At 35.8% G+C, this 18,128-nt stretch overlaps 2 protein-coding genes and 1 long non-coding RNA gene across 4 annotated transcripts; 2 read left to right on the top strand and 1 right to left on the bottom strand.

Moving 5' to 3' along the window:
- The first annotated feature begins 258 nt into the window (after window positions 1–258).
- LOC106663513 lies at window positions 259–1,921 on the top strand. Its single transcript, XM_014388394.1, has 4 exons — window positions 259–498; window positions 1,166–1,253; window positions 1,369–1,519; window positions 1,578–1,921. The coding sequence occupies exons 1-4, from the start codon at window positions 351–353 to the stop codon at window positions 1,785–1,787; spliced, it is 597 nt and encodes a 198-aa protein (XP_014243880.1). The 5' UTR covers window positions 259–350; the 3' UTR covers window positions 1,788–1,921.
- An 89-nt stretch (window positions 1,922–2,010) lies between these two features.
- On the top strand, window positions 2,011–16,602 carry LOC106663514. 2 transcript variants are annotated; one of them, XM_024230272.1, is made up of 5 exons: window positions 2,011–2,238; window positions 3,264–3,357; window positions 3,418–3,583; window positions 9,475–9,503; window positions 16,527–16,602. In XM_024230272.1, the coding sequence occupies exons 1-5, from the start codon at window positions 2,091–2,093 to the stop codon at window positions 16,555–16,557; spliced, it is 468 nt and encodes a 155-aa protein (XP_024086040.1). In that variant the 5' UTR covers window positions 2,011–2,090; the 3' UTR covers window positions 16,558–16,602. The 2 variants fall into 2 exon arrangements, with proteins under 2 accessions (XP_024086040.1, XP_024086039.1); XM_024230271.1 differs by lacking the exons at window positions 9,475–9,503; window positions 16,527–16,602 and adding an exon at window positions 6,286–6,576.
- Window positions 7,972–8,923, bottom strand: LOC106663515. Its single transcript, XR_001340040.2, has 3 exons — window positions 8,686–8,923; window positions 8,318–8,554; window positions 7,972–8,240 (listed from the first exon to the last, which is right to left on the bottom strand). It is a non-coding gene; the product is annotated as an uncharacterized LOC106663515 (long non-coding RNA).
- Window positions 16,603–18,128: the final 1,526 nt, after the last annotated feature.

Raw genomic sequence — 18,128 nt, 5'->3', positions numbered from 1 at the left:
TGACCTCTACTACGCGATGTGCTTCTTGTATAGTCGAATGAATTTGAAATTGTCTAATAAATTGTTTCTGTTATAAGGCAGAACGTGGTATGTATTTAGTGCTAGCGTTTTACAATGTGAAACGTTTCTGCTGTAAAAAATAGATAAGGCGTTACGATGCGAATAAATTTCAAGCCGAGAAAATTATAGGCTATTTTTCGGCTTGTAGTATTTACAAGCCCATGTCGAATATATTTATTAAAATTATTTAAAAAAAACTGAATAAGTTTGTCGTCACATGCTTTTCTAGCGTTCAAATTTTTAATATAAGTATTGCATAGTTCCTTTGTATATAGCTGTTTAAATAAGAAATGTCACTTTTCGTGTTAGGACCAATCTTGTATCCGGATTGTTTCAGATTGATTTACAGCGTGAGCAGATCTGTAAAAAAGGTATTTCTGTTTTACACCATCTACCGAACTAAATCGAAGACAAAGGCTTACATTGCGTGTAAAGAGGGTAGGCAATTTGTGAGAAATGCTATAATTTAATTTTTTTACGTAACAATTTGAATACATTCCACTATGTACTGATTGTTTTTTTTTTTTTCAAATGTATTACTTAAGATTTTATGTAAGCAGCTTGAACCCGACTTGCCCAACGTTGCCGTTTAGGAAATTTGCTAAAGCTTAACTCATCCAATAATTTCAATGCCGGTGCAGTGTTTTTATATGGGAAACACTGATTTTTTTGGCGCCAATCTAAAATCTCCATCTTGGAATATTTTATTTCCAACATGGCTGTTCACTACACCACTGCATCTTTTATATTAGCTAAACAAAATTTTTCATAACCAGTTTACAATTTAACCTTTTTTATCCAAATTTGCTTCAGAGCAATGCCAATTTTTGCACTTTTGTTTAATATTCGGAGGAAATCCGTGAGTTAGGGCTGGAGCGGTGTTGTTCCTGTCTGTGTATTGGTAACACTGATTTATTTGGCGTCAATCTAAACTCCCTTTCACTTACCTTCATAATATTTCCTCTGAATTTTTCATTTACCTTTCTTACAAAATTGCTAAGGTTCGTATTGTTCTAAGACAACATTGGGCCATAAAGGGTTAATCGAAAATTGTTTGAAAATGAAGGTACTGACTTAAAAAAAAAATGTATATTTTTTCCCCTAGCTTGGAAAGAAATTCAAGTTTATTTTGATAATGCAGTAATTACTCACAACATTGCTGTCATAAAAATATGGTTCGATGAAAATGAAATGTGAGTAAATCAACTTTTCTTGCCATAACTTTACACTTGTTTTCCTTATTGTTAAGTAATCCAATATTATTTCATCCTGCTACTGTATTTTCATTTTAAAAAACTTATTGTTCAGCTTTCCCTCAAAGGACAACGATGTTGAATCAGAGTTCGACCTGCCGGTGTTCAAATTGTGGGATTCGCCGCAGAAGCTTTCAGGATACTCTTGTTCGTCTTTCGTTTTCCTCCGGGCTTATATGCGTAAATGCGGGATGGAATTTAAGCCTGTATGTTGTTCGTCGATCTTTTTTCTTTCTTTTTTTTCCAATATGCCTTCTGTTTCAGAAATTAACAGAAAGAGTGATTGGCAAAAGAAAATCGAAACAATCAGGGGCCAGTAAGAAGTCGGCTTCCCCCGAAGAGACAAATAAGTTCCTTCACTATCGATTTCCCTCGTACGACGCTTCAGTTCGCAGCGATACAGAAAGTTCGGCTTCGTTTTCGAGTCTTCAAAAATTTCTAATGTCAGACTACAGCATCGGTGTGAACGATTGATGCGTTCCATTAGAGAAGAATGAGAATATTTGAATTGTCGTATCGACTCTTCCGACGATGCTTTGACACATAAATATGAAATTAATGAACAAAGAAAATAACCTACTAAGTTATAAGTTGTGAATAAAGCGTGTTTTAGACAAACTATAGATAAAATACTGTTTTTTCTCTAGATAAGTACATTAAATACAATAAAAAATATGAAAAACAACTACAGCAGTTTTCTTCTGAAACATATGGTTTCGTTTTGATGTTATATACGATTTTAGTAGATCTTTATTCACGTTTAACCAAACAGTTAATATGACGTTATATACTTTTGGACCATTGGCCTACGCCGAATGCCTTAAAATGGTGACTAGCATAAGCAAGAGTGTGAAAAAAATTTTCATCTTTTACACTGCACAAGAGCAAAACTCACGTGGGAATATTTACAACAATTGCAAAGATGGTAAGTTTAATTTTTATTTCTCCAATACAGAAATCTTGTCTGTAACGATTCGAAACTTTATTGTCTAAAAAGCGAGTGTCTAATTAATAAATTGATACGGAGGCAAATTCAAGGACAATGCCAATTTGATTTCCTTCGTTCAGGTTAGAAGTTATGGTTAGGATTTACGGTTCTACGCATGAAGAATTCATGAGTTGAGCTTGCAGTGGACCTGTTCTACCACCTGTCCATTCTATAGTGGAATAATGTGTTGTTAATTCCATCAAAGCTAGGCACTGAGTGTATCATTTTCTTTTAGATTGGCCTTATCACTGATTTTTGATATTGCAGGGGAATATCAATTATGTCGAGGCACGTTCCCTACATCTTTGAATATATTTGATCGTTATACAGCAGTTATTTATACCAGAATCCACTTTATATTAATACGCATTGATTTTAACGAGAAAAAAAATATTTATTTTACTAATATGCTTACCAAGACCTGATGTTATCTTTAAAAATCTAAAGCGATCCAAGCTTGATAGGTGATATTTAATGTATAAGAAAGAAAGAAAAGAAGAAAGAGAAAAAGAAAGAGAAAGAGAAAGAAAGAGAGAGAGAGAGAGAGAGAGAGAGAGAGAGAGAGAGAGAAAACATTAGAATGACGGGTAGATAAATGGATGAATACGTAGAAAGAGAGACAGGTAGATAGACAGATAGATAAATAAATAGATAAATATAACTATACAGATCTAGATAAATAGCTAGAGATAGATATAGATAGATAGATAGATAGAAANATAAATAGAGAGAGAGAGAGAGAGAGAGAGAGAGGGAGGGAGAGAGAGGGAAAGCACTAGAACCCCCCCTTAGAATAAATATACCAAACAAAAATATCAGGCTATTGTAGAATTATTGTTATTTAAAAAATTGTTATATGTCAGTATGTAATTTGTAAAAGTTTGACATGTCGTGCATTTATACATTTATTTTTAAATAATTCATTAAAATAACAAAATATAACAAAATCTTTGTTTTTGCAGCCCTTTCCACAATTCAAGACTATTTCGACGGAGTATCTTTTCCTTGCAACTGCGCTTTCATCAAAGTCTGGTACGACGAACGGGATCACATAGAGTAAGACTTGGACATTTTCTTTTAAAATATAAAATCGCATTAATTTCCTTGATATTTAAGATTTCCCAATCTTACCGTTGACGTAGAGAACCCCTCGCGCCTGCCGGTCTTCAAGATGTGGTCTTCGAACCGAAAGATCGAAGGTGTCGAATGCCTGAACGCTGTCAAACTCAACACCTATTTGATAAATGAAGGCTTCCAATGCAAGCCAAAACAAGAGCCATTAGTAAGTATGAATTAACAATTAGATATCACATTTATTTTTACGGGGTTTCAGTTGGGTCCATCAGTTTACTCCCCGTCTGGAAAAACTATTGTTAAAAACGGTTATGCTCCTTATTATGTCAAACGATGGTTTGAGCTATAATCACTATGGCTTATTTGACTTGCGCCCGCAGAGATGTGCCTATGAGCTATCTTTGTATATGTATTTCTATCTACCTAGCAGAATTCGTTTCTCTTCCAATATTCAGACAAACACACTTTCCCTATCTATTTCTTTTTGCCACTTAATCTTTTTTTTCTCTCTATACCTCTGCCTCTACCTCTTTCTGTTTCTATCCCCCTCTCTGTCATTCTTGATCACCCTCCATCCCTTTATTTCTCTTTTCCTCATTTCTAACTCCTGTTGCTGTTTCTTTCTCTTCCGATCTATTTATTTCTTTTTCTCTCTCTCTCTCTCTCTCTATCTATCTATCTATCTATCAATATATATCTATCTCTAACAATCTCATCGACAAATCTCCATAATTTCCATATATATTTATCTCTTCTCTCTTTTTCTCTTTTACTATCTCTCTCTAACTCTCGCTCTCTTTATCTCTGTCAATCTCTCTGTCTCTCTAACATATCTCCTTAATTTACATAATTTTACTATTCATTATTTTTTTGTTTGTTTTATAATTTATTCCTGAAACTTTTTTTGGTTTTACCTCTATATTTATCTCTGCTGTGTTGATATATTATCTCTTTCTCTCTTTTACTCTCTCTCTCTCTTTCTCACTGACTCACTCTTTCTCTATCTCTCACTCTCTTTAGCTCCTTCTCTCTCTCACTCTTTCTCTCTCTCTCTCTCTCTTTCTCACTGACTCACTCTTTCTCTATCTCTCACTCTCTTTAGCTCCTTCTCTCTCTCACTCTTTCTCTCTCTCTCTCTCTCTTTCTCACTGACTCACTCTTTCTCTATCTCTCACTCTCTTTAGCTCCTTCTCTCTCTCACTCTTTCTCTCTCTCTCTCTCTCTCTCTCTCTGGCTCTTTCTCTCTAACAACCCCTTTACCTATCTATCTCTGTCTCTAACATTTCTCCTTAATTTACATAATTTGACTTTTTATTATTTTTTGTTTGTTTTATAATTTATTCCTGGATGTTTAGTTATTTCTTTTAACATTGGTACGTTGTTTTGGTTGTACCTCTATATTTATCTCTATGTTGATATCTTAATCTCTACTCTACTCTCTCTCCCTCTTTCTTTCTTTATCACCCAGTATATTTAACCATTCATGTACATTTACTACATTACTCAATCTAGCTACTTCACTTTACTTTACATATATTTGTATATCCTCTCTACATCTCTCTCTCCCTCTCTCTTTCCGTTCATCTCTATCTAACTTTCTAACTCTCTTTTTTCTCTGTTTTCCTATCTCTCTATTTATCAACGTATTGGCTAAATTGGCTTAAACAATATACTCATTTGTATATTTGCCTTTCTCCTCTATCCTCTCTCTCTCTTTCTTTTTATTTTCCCGTATATTTAACTCCATGTACATTTACTGTATTAGTCAATCTAGTTATTTCACTATACTTTACATATGTTTAGGGATGGTTATATATCCTCACTATATCCTCATTATATCCTCACTCTTTCCTTTTATCCCTATCTAATTATGTCGGCCATTCTACCCTTCTTTCTTTCTCTTTTTTCCTATCTCTTTCTGTTTCTATCAACGTATTTGCTAAATTGGCTTAACAACATACTCATTTGTACATTTGCCTTTCTCCTCTCTCTTTTTTTTTCTCTCTCTCTCTCTCTCTTTCAAACACAAACACACACACAAATCTATACACTTTATCTTACTTATACTCTATTTATCTTAAATTTAATTTTCTCTACTTTTGTGCCTGTCTCCTGTATGAGTTTTTGTTTGAGTTGTGAGTTACTTTCTATGGTTTCTATTTGTTAGTCCGGTTGTGTTCGCATGTACCTACCCAAGTCTATATATGTCTATCTCACTATCTCTGTCTAACGTTTTATTTTCTCTAAATTTCTCTCAACCGTTTTCTTCCTATTCTTCTTATTTACACATCCATCTATTCAATTAATTATACAGAATTTTAAATACCGTGACTTCGATCGCCCGTGCCACAAACTATTTCGGTAGAGCAGCGGTGTATTTAACCGAAAGTCGTGGGTTCGAATCCCCGCCTGTGACACAAATTTTTCATTTCGAAAACATTTTGTAAGATTAATTGAGTAATTATATAATTAAGAATAAGATGACAATAATTAAACAGTTAACAATAATTAAACATCCATCTAGATTATTGTATTACTATCTATCCGTGACTCACTCGATTGAAAAATCCTAATTTCTGTATCTACTTGTCCTTTTCTACTCACTCTGTCTTACGCGCGCACTTTTCATGCTTCTCAAGTAAATATATCCACTAATAACCTTAATCCTTTTTCTTAATTCTAGCCTTGAATAAGTAATATTTCCCCCCACTTTTCTCTAATTATCATTTAAGTTCAATCGTGATTCTCTAAAATTATCTGTATAACTAAAAATCGTACGACCATAGAAAATAAGCAAAATCCTTTTAAGACTAATCAGGGTGGATTACCTACGATAGCTGTTTACAACTGTGGCAATTGGCCTAATTGGTCTTTAATTATAAATGCAATAATAATTTTATTTGTTTTAAGGAACGTCCAAGAATGATAATGCAGTCGTTCGGTTGTAACAACTCTTCATCATCCGGGGACGATATCGGATCGGTATTTTCTTGGAATTAAAACATACTGACTTTTCGAAAGGTGTTAATATAAATTACACGGGGACAAAAATAAAACGGCAAGTACTACTGCGTCCCAAGTAATAATTTTCGAATCATTTCATCCACCTGTTTATTGTCAGTATAATATACCATGAACAGTATGTTTTCTCTTCATTACTTTAAACAGTAAGGGTCATAAATTAAAATTTTTATTACGAAATGAAGCGTTTTACTGAGTTTAACTCTGTCATGAAGTACTTTACAGTGTAATGATTTTTTTTCGGCTGGCTAGCATCTAGGACCACTATGTTTTGTTTATTCATACAAGAAAAAATCATGCATTTATTCTCCTAAGGTAGTCACCAGTTCTATGTGTACTCGATGTTCCACACAGACCGTGTCCATTCACGCAAATAAATACAATCACACAATTGTGTAGACACCAGGGCTTTATATAACGCTAGTGGATATCCTCCTATCAAACTGTTAATTCATAACACTAAAACTAAATAACCTAGACTTATTCAGTATGTTTTTGGCTACTCGATATTACAACACAAACACAACCAAGCATAACATAAAGTTTACGCTAATAAATAGTTCAGTCAAATTAAGGATTTATTTCAACCTACGTATGAAAGGACTCCCTATATGTTTATCTCCTTCAGGTATCGAAACAATTTCTTATTTATTTTTATTTTCTTATCACACCTTGAGGTGCGTACCATTGGGGTCATAGCTCACGGGGGTTCGTCTACCACGTTATGCGGCTGGGTTACTAGGACTCATTTTGAGCCAAACCAACACAGAGTACAATCGCACAAATAAATACATTCACACCTATGTACATTGCACTCATGCTGGTTTTTGGAAGAGTACTCGATACTAGATATTCCTCCAACGAACTATACACACTAGTAATAAGTTAATCCTAAGTCAGGGTAAATGGTGTACTTAAACAAAGAAGAAAAAAAAACAGAACCACGAAACAAGAACGAACTATATAAAATAAAACATATACACTTCCTCTAAAAACCGGTCTAAGAACGTAGACTACGAAGCACGGTCAAGAGCACGACCGGTAGATGGCCCTCAGCAAACCTCAGCGGGAGACGAGGGATCGTCCTCACCCGATTGAGGATTGGCCATACTCGGTTAACACACGGGCACCTGCTTTTGAGCCTAAGCCCGCTCAGCTGCCCCTTATGCAGAGAAAGGTGTCCCACATAATAAAGGCGTGTCATGCCTTGGCTCCAGACAGAGAGCATGTAAGCATGTCGCCGGATTAAGAATGGTTCTCGAACACGGTAGCGAATTTCAGGGTCCTCAGTTCCGCTTTTCAAGAGAATTGGGAATTTTTTATTGTAAATATCCGTCAAGATATGTGTTTTGTGTTTCTGAGTTTTGTATGGGTGAGTGTTTTTATTAGAGTGAATGGGGAGGGGCTGATGGTGGAATAGCATCCCTATCGCCCCTCGCGTGACTTAAGTCTAAGGCGGAATATTTATAAAAGTACCCCATCGAATGAATGTAATGTATATAGGAGGTGCGCTCGCGACTGAAATGACCAAGTCGGATGCCACTTAAAAAAAAAAAAAAAAAAAATTATACACTTCCTCTGAAAACCGGAACGTGGATCGAGAAATCCGCTACGATGCTCGAGAACCAATCTCATGCCTACACGCTTTCTATATGGAGCCATAGGCATGACAACCATCTATTATGAGGGACACGTCTAGCAACTTTTGGCTTCATATCCACAAGCGAATCAATGTAATTCTTTTGTCCTAAATGTTACTGTTCAAAAATTTCCAATTCCGCTCCGCTCAACTTGGGCAAACTTGCCTCCTTTTTTCTGAAGAGGCTTCGTGCTGGTGCTGAGTGCTAAAAAACGAGATGAATTTAGAAACAATCTTTTTCGTAATAAAATAAATAAAAACTTGTTATTGTACAATACTAACCATCAAGACATTGGGGAGTGGTGGTTTAGGCGGTGACACGGCGCTCATTATAAGGCAAAGGTCCCTGGTTCGAATCCATCGGCCCTGAACTCGAACCCAATGCTTACCAATGGGCCTTTTTCAAAAACACCGGTTATTCTTATAGCCTCGTACATGAAATACCCTCGTAAAAAAATAACTATAAAAATCCACTCTTTTTCTGATTGTCTAAGAAGCCGAGAGTGCTGACGGCTAACGCTAAAAATAAATACAAATGAAAATAACGCGGTGAAGCAAGACATTACAATTAAAAATTTTGATTTGTTTTCAATCGAAAGAAAATAATATTAGAAACATTATTTCAAGATATATTATAAAGGCAAACTTACTTTTCTTCAATGTGTGAAACTTTTTATTCCAAGAGGTTTTGGCGCTTTGTGCCTAGAAAAAGAACTCTACAGGGCGAAGACTAAGGCTACACTGGAAACTGGAAAGAAGTGCGCTTTTCGACCTGAAACTGGAACGGCACATACAAGGCAAAAAAGGCTGGAAAATTGCGACGATTTTTGACCTGCAACGTCCGAGTGGTTGGAAGCTTGGGACTGTTTGGCCTTCCTGCAGGACAGCAGCACTGGACGTGTTCACTGTATTCAACTTATCGAGGTGGTTTGTTCTATGTTATCATTATTTTTTACAAACATTATTCTGCTATATACATTGCTTTATTTTCAAACATCAATAATGAATAAATGAAATATTATTATAAACAAAGTTGTTAATTATCTAATAAATTTGCTAAAACTGTAGATCTTTTCAACATAAAACATCATGAAACTACGTACTTTCATTAACTACTTAGTGCCTTACTAAAGTCTACGTTACCATCTGGAAGTTTCTCTGGAGCAATCACAGATGGCTGGACGGGCATGGATCTCTCTTTCTTGGCAATTCTCATATCAAGCTTAATTTAAATTTTCATTATTTTATTAATTTTTCGTTTAAATAATACGAAAATTAATAATAATAATTTTACATTCTGGCTAAAGCAATTGACTATTGACAGATATGTTAATTTTTTGAAATAGTGAATAATTCTCTAATAAATATTTCCCTTTTAATGATATTTTATCCTCAATAACAAAATAAATAAATAATTGATTGTTTTTCAACTTTTTCAGGCGATGAAAAGGGATAATAGGAATAAACGGTAATAGTCATATCTTTAAAAATATATAAAAAAATTATATCGTTATGAACGGTGAATTTTAAAGATTATGAATTGCAATAGTCGATAAAAAATAAACTGAAATTAAAAAGGTAAGTAAGTAACGATAAGTTTTTCCTTTCAACTAAAATGCTTCTGCCTTGTGCTGTCGCGCCATAAATCCAAGAACCAACCAAAATTATCGTAATTATTTAACAAAATTTTTATTCCAATTTTTCAATGAGAAAATAGTTTTTTTAGGTAAATATAACCAGGCTAAACTATCAGGTAAAGAGTGGTGTATGTTTTAGATTTAATTGGAATAAAGCATTTGTGAAGTTGGAAGGTGCTATTTTGCAGCATGTTGGCTATCTAGTTAATCTCAAGTTCATAAAGTTCTATGAATAAAGTGAAACTTCTGACTTATGTTCTTCCTTTATCTTACATTACCAAGTCGATAAATTCTCGACAACATTTTATCAAAACATTATTATTTTACAACATAAAATATTCAACACTGCACGTTCAAAAAAATTTTTTTGCGAGTTTAATATAGAAAACGTGAAAACATTTTCATAATAAACTAAAATTATGTTAATTTTTCTATAAACACATTCACTATTATGCAAAAAATATAACAAAATTTCTATAATTTTTCCCCAAAAGAGGACTTAATATAGCCCTGTTGGCTCCTTATTTTACTTACGGACTCGACCTCTTTAACTAGTTATTCAGAAATCGTGAGATGAGGTCTGGTGTGTTGTTGGCTTCAGAAAACATTTTCTTTATCGTGCCAACGTTTCGACCTTTATTGAGATCATCTTCAGGGCCTGGGATTTACATGTTCACATTTAACAAATACATTTAGGATGTGGAAAAGTGAATTTATACGATGCAATATATATTTTTTATATTCAATCAAAGTATTTCTACTCACTCAAAGGGTTTGTCTTCTGTGTAATTGTGCCATTCTTGCGTGTCGTGTTGAGAGTGCCAGTGAGATTTTGCTGTTTTATGTTTAAATAAACTTTTATATAATATAAACANATTTAAACAATGTTTGTAAATCCCATGCCCTGAAGATGATCTCAATAAAGATCGAAACGTTGGCACGATAAAGAAAATGTTTTTCTGAAACCTAAATCACACCAGACCGCATCTCACGATTTCTGAATAATTATCGATTAACGGTCACTAATCACCACACATCTCTTTAGCTAGATTAAGGCCCTTCAATTTAAAGTCCGTAGAACAATATTGAAGCTTAGACACAGATGTCTTCAATTAGTTAAGTTCTCCCACAACTTTATGTTTTCAACCACACCATCCATACCGACTTATATATTCCACTTGTAACTCATTTAGCCAAATCCTATGTAATGTCCACCATCTAATTCCTTTCGTCTAAAGACGTCATTGCTGAACCAGCACTGGGTCCGTTTGAAGGTTTTGATGTTTCACAAACGCGTTTTGGAATTGTGCCATCTTCAGTGAGGAACTCTACTAACTAATAATTCTCGTAGGGAAAAGCGGTGGCGACGCGACAACGATACCGTTTGACTGCCGATTTACTAATGGCTTGCTTCACTGATAGTTGCTGTTGGATCTGCTCTTCAACATGTGGGTGGTACTTGAATACATCAGTTAGAGATTGTCGGAAAGGGTTCAACATTTTTCACTTTATTTGTGTGGGTAGTTAGGTTGGATATGAAATATGAAGCTAGGGCAATGGTTCGATTGGTTTTGGACTAGTTGACTGGATTCTTTGGAGATTTCAATACCACATTAGTTATCATAACTGTAGTGTTTTGAGCAGATTACTCGTTGTTCTGTTAAACTAGTTTGAATCAAGTAGAGGGTTTGTTCTAAGTCTTTTGCCGACCAAAAGTTTCAAATAGGGGACATCATTGGTAGCTGGGAAATCGATAGTATTGTAACAGATTAGAAGAGAGATGATACGGCGATGGTTGGAAGTTATTTGCTTGGATTTGGTTTTGTTGATCCTCCATGTCTTCAACCATTTTTCCAGATGAAGTTTTTGAAGCCCCCTGGGTCTGAAGTGTGGGCTTGCTGGAAGGAATACTACATCAGGATCGATAGGAATGCCTGTCGATAGAACTGAAAGCATGGGGCCAAGGATAAGGCCTTGGGGAACACCCGTCCGGTGGAGAGGATGGAATAGAAAGACGTTCCGATTCTACTTGAAATACATATTGGAAAAGTAGGATATTACGAGGTAATCAGTGAAGGGAAGGATTTAAAAAATATCAGTATCGTTTGTTTATCCCGAATATGTTTATATGTTTTAAATAAAATTAACAATTAATTTTCAATTGGTCATTGTCGTTTGGGATCATTCCCTAATCTCCATGTGTCTTTAATTTTCCTACCCTTTCTAGCCTAATCTCGATACCTTGTCAACCTTATCATCATTTATATCCGAATAAAATTAATATATTTATTTACAGCATACAATAATTTATCTAGCCGCAAACGTATTTCTATCTCAACATTTGGTTTCCTTAATTTCACATTCTTCTATGTTGTTATTTTTTTGTTTTGTTTTCATAAATTAAACTAAACAAAATGTAAGAGGTTAGAAAGCTATGCTGTGAGAGATCATTCCCAAGATATGGTGATGCTAAAATGAAAATAATCGTCAATTTTAAGGTCAAACCTTGACCCTGTTTTCAATGTGGGTGAAAAATGTGCATAAAAACTTTCCACGATGCAATTCGAATGCAACGATAGGATCGCAATTAAATGGCCGTTTTCCCATCGAACTACCCTGATCCCCATGTTGTTAAACCCCTTCCGCGACGGCGAATGAGAGACACGCGAAACACTCATGCTTTGCGTGTTTCCACAATTTCACTACGTCTCGAACCAAACACTATTTTTACTGTCATGACTTCATTTCCAGGAACCGTTTGCCTGAAATGACGATTAGCCTCATTTGTAGTCCCAATTTGCATACATGCAAGTGCAAACTCTGAAAATCAATTCACACCAATTGCATACTATTCACTTGTCGAATTTCAGACTGAATATAAAATAAAGCACCTACATAATTGGAACTGCGTGCGTAAGTTAAACAAACAAGTAGAGAAAAAAGGCGACAGTGAAAGAGATTAAAATTTTAATTATGGATTAAAAAATTATTAAATGTGATTGAATTCCATCAAAAATATTTTATACCAGGTTCATTTTTTATGTGTGTAACCTTACCAAATTTCATATGTTAAAGTAAACTTTCTTTAGTTTAGAGAGGGGATAGAGATATAGATAGAGATAGAGATAGAGATAGGTACATAGATAGATAGATAGATGGATGGATGGATGGAAGGAGGGATAGAAAGTTAGATAGATAGATAGAGAGAGAGGGGGTGAGAGAGAGAGAGAGAGAGAGAGAGAGAGAGAGAGAGAGAGAGAGAACAATAGATAACATACATAAGAAGAAGAAAAATAACTTTATTCTGGGACTGGTGTCCCATAAGAATAATTTACATGAACTAAATAAAGGAAGTTCCTTCTATGAAGTTAAAAGTATACCAATAAGGCAGGACAGAAGAAAAAATTACGAGAATATTAAACAAAAATAACAAATGTTAACGTTAGTTCTCTGCTTGGAAGGAGAGGAGATGATTATACAGGTGGGATTTAAAGGAGGAAAAGGAGGCAGCTTGACGAATAGAAAGGGGAAGGGAGTTCCAGAGTTTAGGGGCTCGGATCAGAAAGGATCTTTCGAAGGTATGGATTGTATGTTGCGGAAGGATAAGATCGATTGGGGATGAGCGGGTCTTACGAGTGAGATGTGAGGAGTTGAATTGGAGGGATTGGATGATGTAAGGAGGACGATGAGTGTGGATGGACAGGAAAAGAAAGCAACTTAAGAAATACTGTGCACGGAAGGAGGGGAATAGCCAAGAAAGTTGGGAATACAACCCCGACACCCGGAATCCCCATGGGGTGCCGTACACAAATCTTACGCAACAATTCATAATACGCTTCAATCGCGCGTTCTCCCCCTCCGAGTGACCACCGTATGCCAAACAGCTATAATCGAAGAAGGGAAGTATAAGGGAAGATACAAGGAGTTTGCGGGTGGAGAAAGGTAAGAGAAGCCAGGACCGACAAAACAGGCTGAGAGAGGCAATGGAATGGCGGGAAATTTGGGAAATGTGAGAATGCCAGGAAAGGTTTTGGTCAAAAACTACTCCTAGGTTTTTAACCGAAGAGCAGAAGGGGATGGGATGGTTATTTAGCATGATAGGTGGGATGCTGGGGAGGGAATTGAGGAGTTGCCTGGACCCGATAATTATGGCGGTGGATTTGGACGGATTGTGGACTAAGGAATTTTTATGGGCCCATTCGTTGATGGAGTTTAGGTCTTTTTGGACCTTGAGAGTGGCCGAGTGAAGATCGGAAGGGTGGAAGGATATGTATATTTGGGAGTCATCGGCATATAGGTGATAGTTACAGGACTGGATGGAGTCGGGCAGATAATTGATATAAATGGAAAAAAGGAAGGGGAGATGCTAGAGCCTTGGGGCACCCCAGATTTTGCAGGGAGGAAGGAGGAGGTAAGGCCATTGGGAAGGGAGACAGCTTGGTGGCGATAGGTAAGGTAGGAGTGGAACCAACGGATGGTGCTGGCGGAGAAGGAAAAAGATTCGAGTTTAGAGAGGAGAGAAGAGTGAAGGACAGAATCGAAGGCTTTAGAAAAATCAAGAAGGACAAGTATAGTAACTTTCCATTGGTCCATTGCTAAGTGGAGGTCACTGGTGGAATAACCTTGGCGGAAGCCAGATTGGAGGGGGTTGAGAAGATGGGACTGTTCAAGGTGCCTGGAGACTGGACAGGTTTGAGAGGGTGGAAATGGGACGGATGTCTGTAGGGGAGGATGGGTTGGGGGTTTTATTGACCGGGAGGACAAGAGCTTTTTGCCAGGCTGTCGGAAAAACAGAGTTTTGGAGTGAGTAGTTATATATGTGAAGTAGAACAGGTAGTAATATTGGGAGGCAGAGTTTAAGAAAATGGATAGGGATGCCATCAACTCCAATGGCATTGGAGTGGGATTTGGTTATGGCCTCGAGGACTTCGGCTGGGGTTTGATAGGAGAAATAGAAGTTAGACGAAATGAATGAGGGTCCAGAGGGAGCGGTTATGGGGACAGGCATTGATGAAAAAGAGTTAGGCGAGACAAAGTGGGTGTTTAATTCTTCAGGGGAGACAGGAAAGGAAGATGGTGAGTTGGGTGGGCGACATATGCCAATACAATGCAATTACGTACACAGAAAGAGGGAGAGATCGATAGATGGAAATAGATAGCGATAGATAAAGATAGACATAGAGCTAGATAGATAGAGATAGTTCGATAGATCAATAGATAGATAAATGGATAGATAGATAAATGGATGGATGGATGAATGGAAGGACGTATAGATAGAAAGAGAGAGAGAGAGAGAGAGAGAGAGAGAGAGAGAGAGAGAGAGAGAACAACATAAATCTTATTTCTCTCTCTCTCTCTCTCTCTCTCTCTCTCTCTCTCAATTTCTCTCTTTCTCCTTCTAAACTTAAAAAAAATAAACTTGTAAAATAAGGAAAATTAAACAAAGCGAGAGTGAGAGGGAGGTAGAATGAGTGTTTCGGAGACAAGCCAGAAAAATCAGGTGGCGTAAGACCGGGAGAACGGACGGGATTGAGTGAGAACTGCTTACTATATAAGTTTTGGCTGCCAACTTCAGTTAAAACATACTACAATTTACAGACAAGATAAATGTACACATTATAGAACATATGAAAAAGGGCTACAATTTGGCATCATCTACACTGATTTCTCAAAGGAATTCGACAGAACTGACTGTAAGATATTAAATTCAAAACTTAAAGTAGTAGCTATCAACGGTCATGTCTTATCTTGGTTTCCACACTATTTGTCACATCGTCTCCAAGTAGTAAAAATAGGAGAATATCAATCGGAGCCAATTAAGATATTGTCTGATGTTCCACAAGGTGCTCCGCACTATTATTCAATATTTTTATTAACCATCTTTCTTCTGTTATATGTCATTCCATTCCATCTCCTTTTTTCCTCGACTTAAAAATTTAATGAGATCGACGGCTTCTATATGACTTAAATTCATCTAAGGTCCATTGATAACAAGTTAATATTTTATATTGAAAAATGCTACAAAATGAGTTTCTGTACTCTTGTGTCACTTTTGGTGGTATGATATAAACAGCTCCTATTAATCCTCATCACAAATGATTTGTAACTGGAGGGCCATCTTGTTGTTACAAAAAGCATACGAGTCTTCCGTCGTGCACTCAGAAATGGTCGATCCTATCAAAATTTTCCTATCAGTAAAAGTGGCATAAAATAAGTTCTAGAATCGAATTGTACAATCAAAATATGGGATTCTCATTTAAAATAACAAAGTTAGAGTAATTTTTTAGCTAAATGAGAAAATTGTCTTAAATCTGTTACTACCACGCGATTCCTAGCCAAAATTAACTTGGGGCCTGTAAAAGACCATTTTTTGCTGAAGTTAATCGTTTTGGAAATAAAAGGGGTTGGACCATCTTGTTCCAAAAAGCAAACACCCTCACGCGTCTTCTGTTGGGCATAAATCTGAAATGGTCGATCCTATCAAAATTTTCCCATCAGTAAAATTGGCATAAAATAAGCTGTAAAATCGAATTGTACAATCAAAATATGGGATTCTCATTTAAAATAACAAAGTTAGAATAATTTTTCAGCTAAATGAGAAAATTGTCTTAAATCTGTTACCACCACTCGATTCCTAGCCAAAATTAACTTGTGGTTTGTATAAGACCATTTTTTGTTGAAATTAATCGTTTCCGAATTCTTTTAATTTGTTTAAATCTTCTATCCATATGAATAACATTATATTATTTGTAGCATTGTAATGATTATATAGTATGAATATTGTCAGCATGATGAGCTCTTTTTATGTATAATTATTATATTAATTGTAATCCATTTGCATGTTGTTGTTCAAGGTTCGAATCGGTATATAAATGTAAACTCTGAAGTCTGAGAATATCCAACGCACTTTAGGGTAATTTCAGTCAACAAAACCCTAAAACCACAACCGTCTTACTTATTGGAACAAGAATAGTTAGTAAAGTCAAGAAATTATTAACCATAACAATAATAGTTTGTATGAGTCATTGCGTTAAATTATTACAAAAATAAACCATCAAGTGAACAAGATTGTTAAAGTTCAATTAGAGTTGCAAATTTGATTAAAATCAGCTGTAGAGATTCAGTTGATTTATAGCCTTTCCGTTGCTCAGATACCCCTGTTAACAGCCCGGCACGCAACCCTTCAACGCATATCCGGTGAGATAACACTTTCCGCCTTAAAATATACGCACGGGATGTATTTTCTATTGTAAATTACTCATAAAAATCATTATTGGGCTAAGCCTCATCTGATTAAGAACAATAAAGCTCGTATTTTTATTTTATTATATATTTACAGAAGCCGAATCTTAAACTTCAGCACTTAAGAAGTTTCCACATTCGTTGCTGCTGTTAACAACGAAAAACCAAATTTTCTATCATTTAAAGATTATCTGATATAATTTGGGATTTAATCTCTTTTGCCTTATAATGCTGATCTGGTTACTTACTTTCCCTGACAAGGAAAGTTTTATAAAGATGATCCCAAAAAGCTACAAACCCACCTAATCCTATCGTTAAGCTTACCAGCCTCTTACATATCCTAAGAATCATCGGGAAGCCTTTTTTGAAAAGAATCTTTTTCATCCTGGAAGAACAAAACATACCATCTCATCAGTTTGGCTTACATAAACACAATACGCCAATTCCACCGTGTTGTAGATGCATTCTCTTCCTATCTTAAGCTGAAACATGCTCGGTTGCTTGTGGCTTTGTACTGGAAGGTTAAGAGCATCTTTCTCTTCGCCTACTCCCTCATCCTCCGATCATACCTGACTGACAGTTTCATCAGGTCCAGCCAAAAAAATAATCCCCGACTATTATGATGAGAAGGCTAGGGTTCCTCAGGGGTGTATTCTTGGTCCTATCATATTCAACATATAAATGACACCTACCAAACCAGACACACAACAGATTCCCACTTTGGCAGGTCCTTAAGGACTAGGATTATACTGTCCTATTTTATAAAACTCCTGTCTTCTCATCGCTCCCCACAGGCTTACCTTAATAACAGCCAAGGACCTTAATTAGCTGTTATTAAGCCTTAATGCCCGTACTGTACTTACATCACATATCCCTTTCTTAGGTAACCTCTTCGGCTACCCACCAGATAAAAAAAATTCTAGAAAAGAAGGAAATGACTACACATTACAAAACACTCGCAATTTCTAGAAAAACGATTGAATAATAAAAAACTTAACTAAAACTGGTTTATTTATTTTACTCACGGATTCTTTTACGATTCTGCATACTTTTATTAGAGATTTCCTCTTTGTTAAAAAAGAAGTTTAAATTTGTAAATCTTCAAGTTTGCGAATTTACCCAGCAACTCTTTCCTTTTGTTTACGAATTGCTAATGATGATCGGTCAAATTAATATCATGCACATCTTTTTCTTCATAACTGCAGCTTGCACCG

Source organism: Cimex lectularius, unplaced genomic scaffold (assembly GCF_000648675.2).
Source record: "Cimex lectularius strain Harlan isolate CLEC.00 unplaced genomic scaffold, Clec_2.1 scaffold2, whole genome shotgun sequence".
NCBI classification, from domain to species: Eukaryota; Metazoa; Arthropoda; class Insecta; order Hemiptera; family Cimicidae; genus Cimex; species Cimex lectularius.
This window is presented reverse-complemented; position numbering and strand designations above follow the sequence as displayed.

Coding starts and splice junctions, on each gene's coding strand:
- LOC106663513 (XM_014388394.1), top strand. CDS start 351: ATGTCACTTTTCGTGTTAGGACCAATCTTGTATCCGGATTGTTTCAGA. Junction 499..1,165: donor TTACATTGCGTGTAAAGAGG/GTAGGCAATTTG, acceptor TTTTTCCCCTAG/CTTGGAAAGAAATTCAAGTT. Junction 1,254..1,368: donor TGGTTCGATGAAAATGAAAT/GTGAGTAAATCA, acceptor CTTATTGTTCAG/CTTTCCCTCAAAGGACAACG.
- LOC106663514 (XM_024230271.1), top strand. CDS start 2,091: ATGACGTTATATACTTTTGGACCATTGGCCTACGCCGAATGCCTTAAA. Junction 2,239..3,263: donor TTACAACAATTGCAAAGATG/GTAAGTTTAATT, acceptor TTGTTTTTGCAG/CCCTTTCCACAATTCAAGAC. Junction 3,358..3,417: donor GACGAACGGGATCACATAGA/GTAAGACTTGGA, acceptor TTGATATTTAAG/ATTTCCCAATCTTACCGTTG.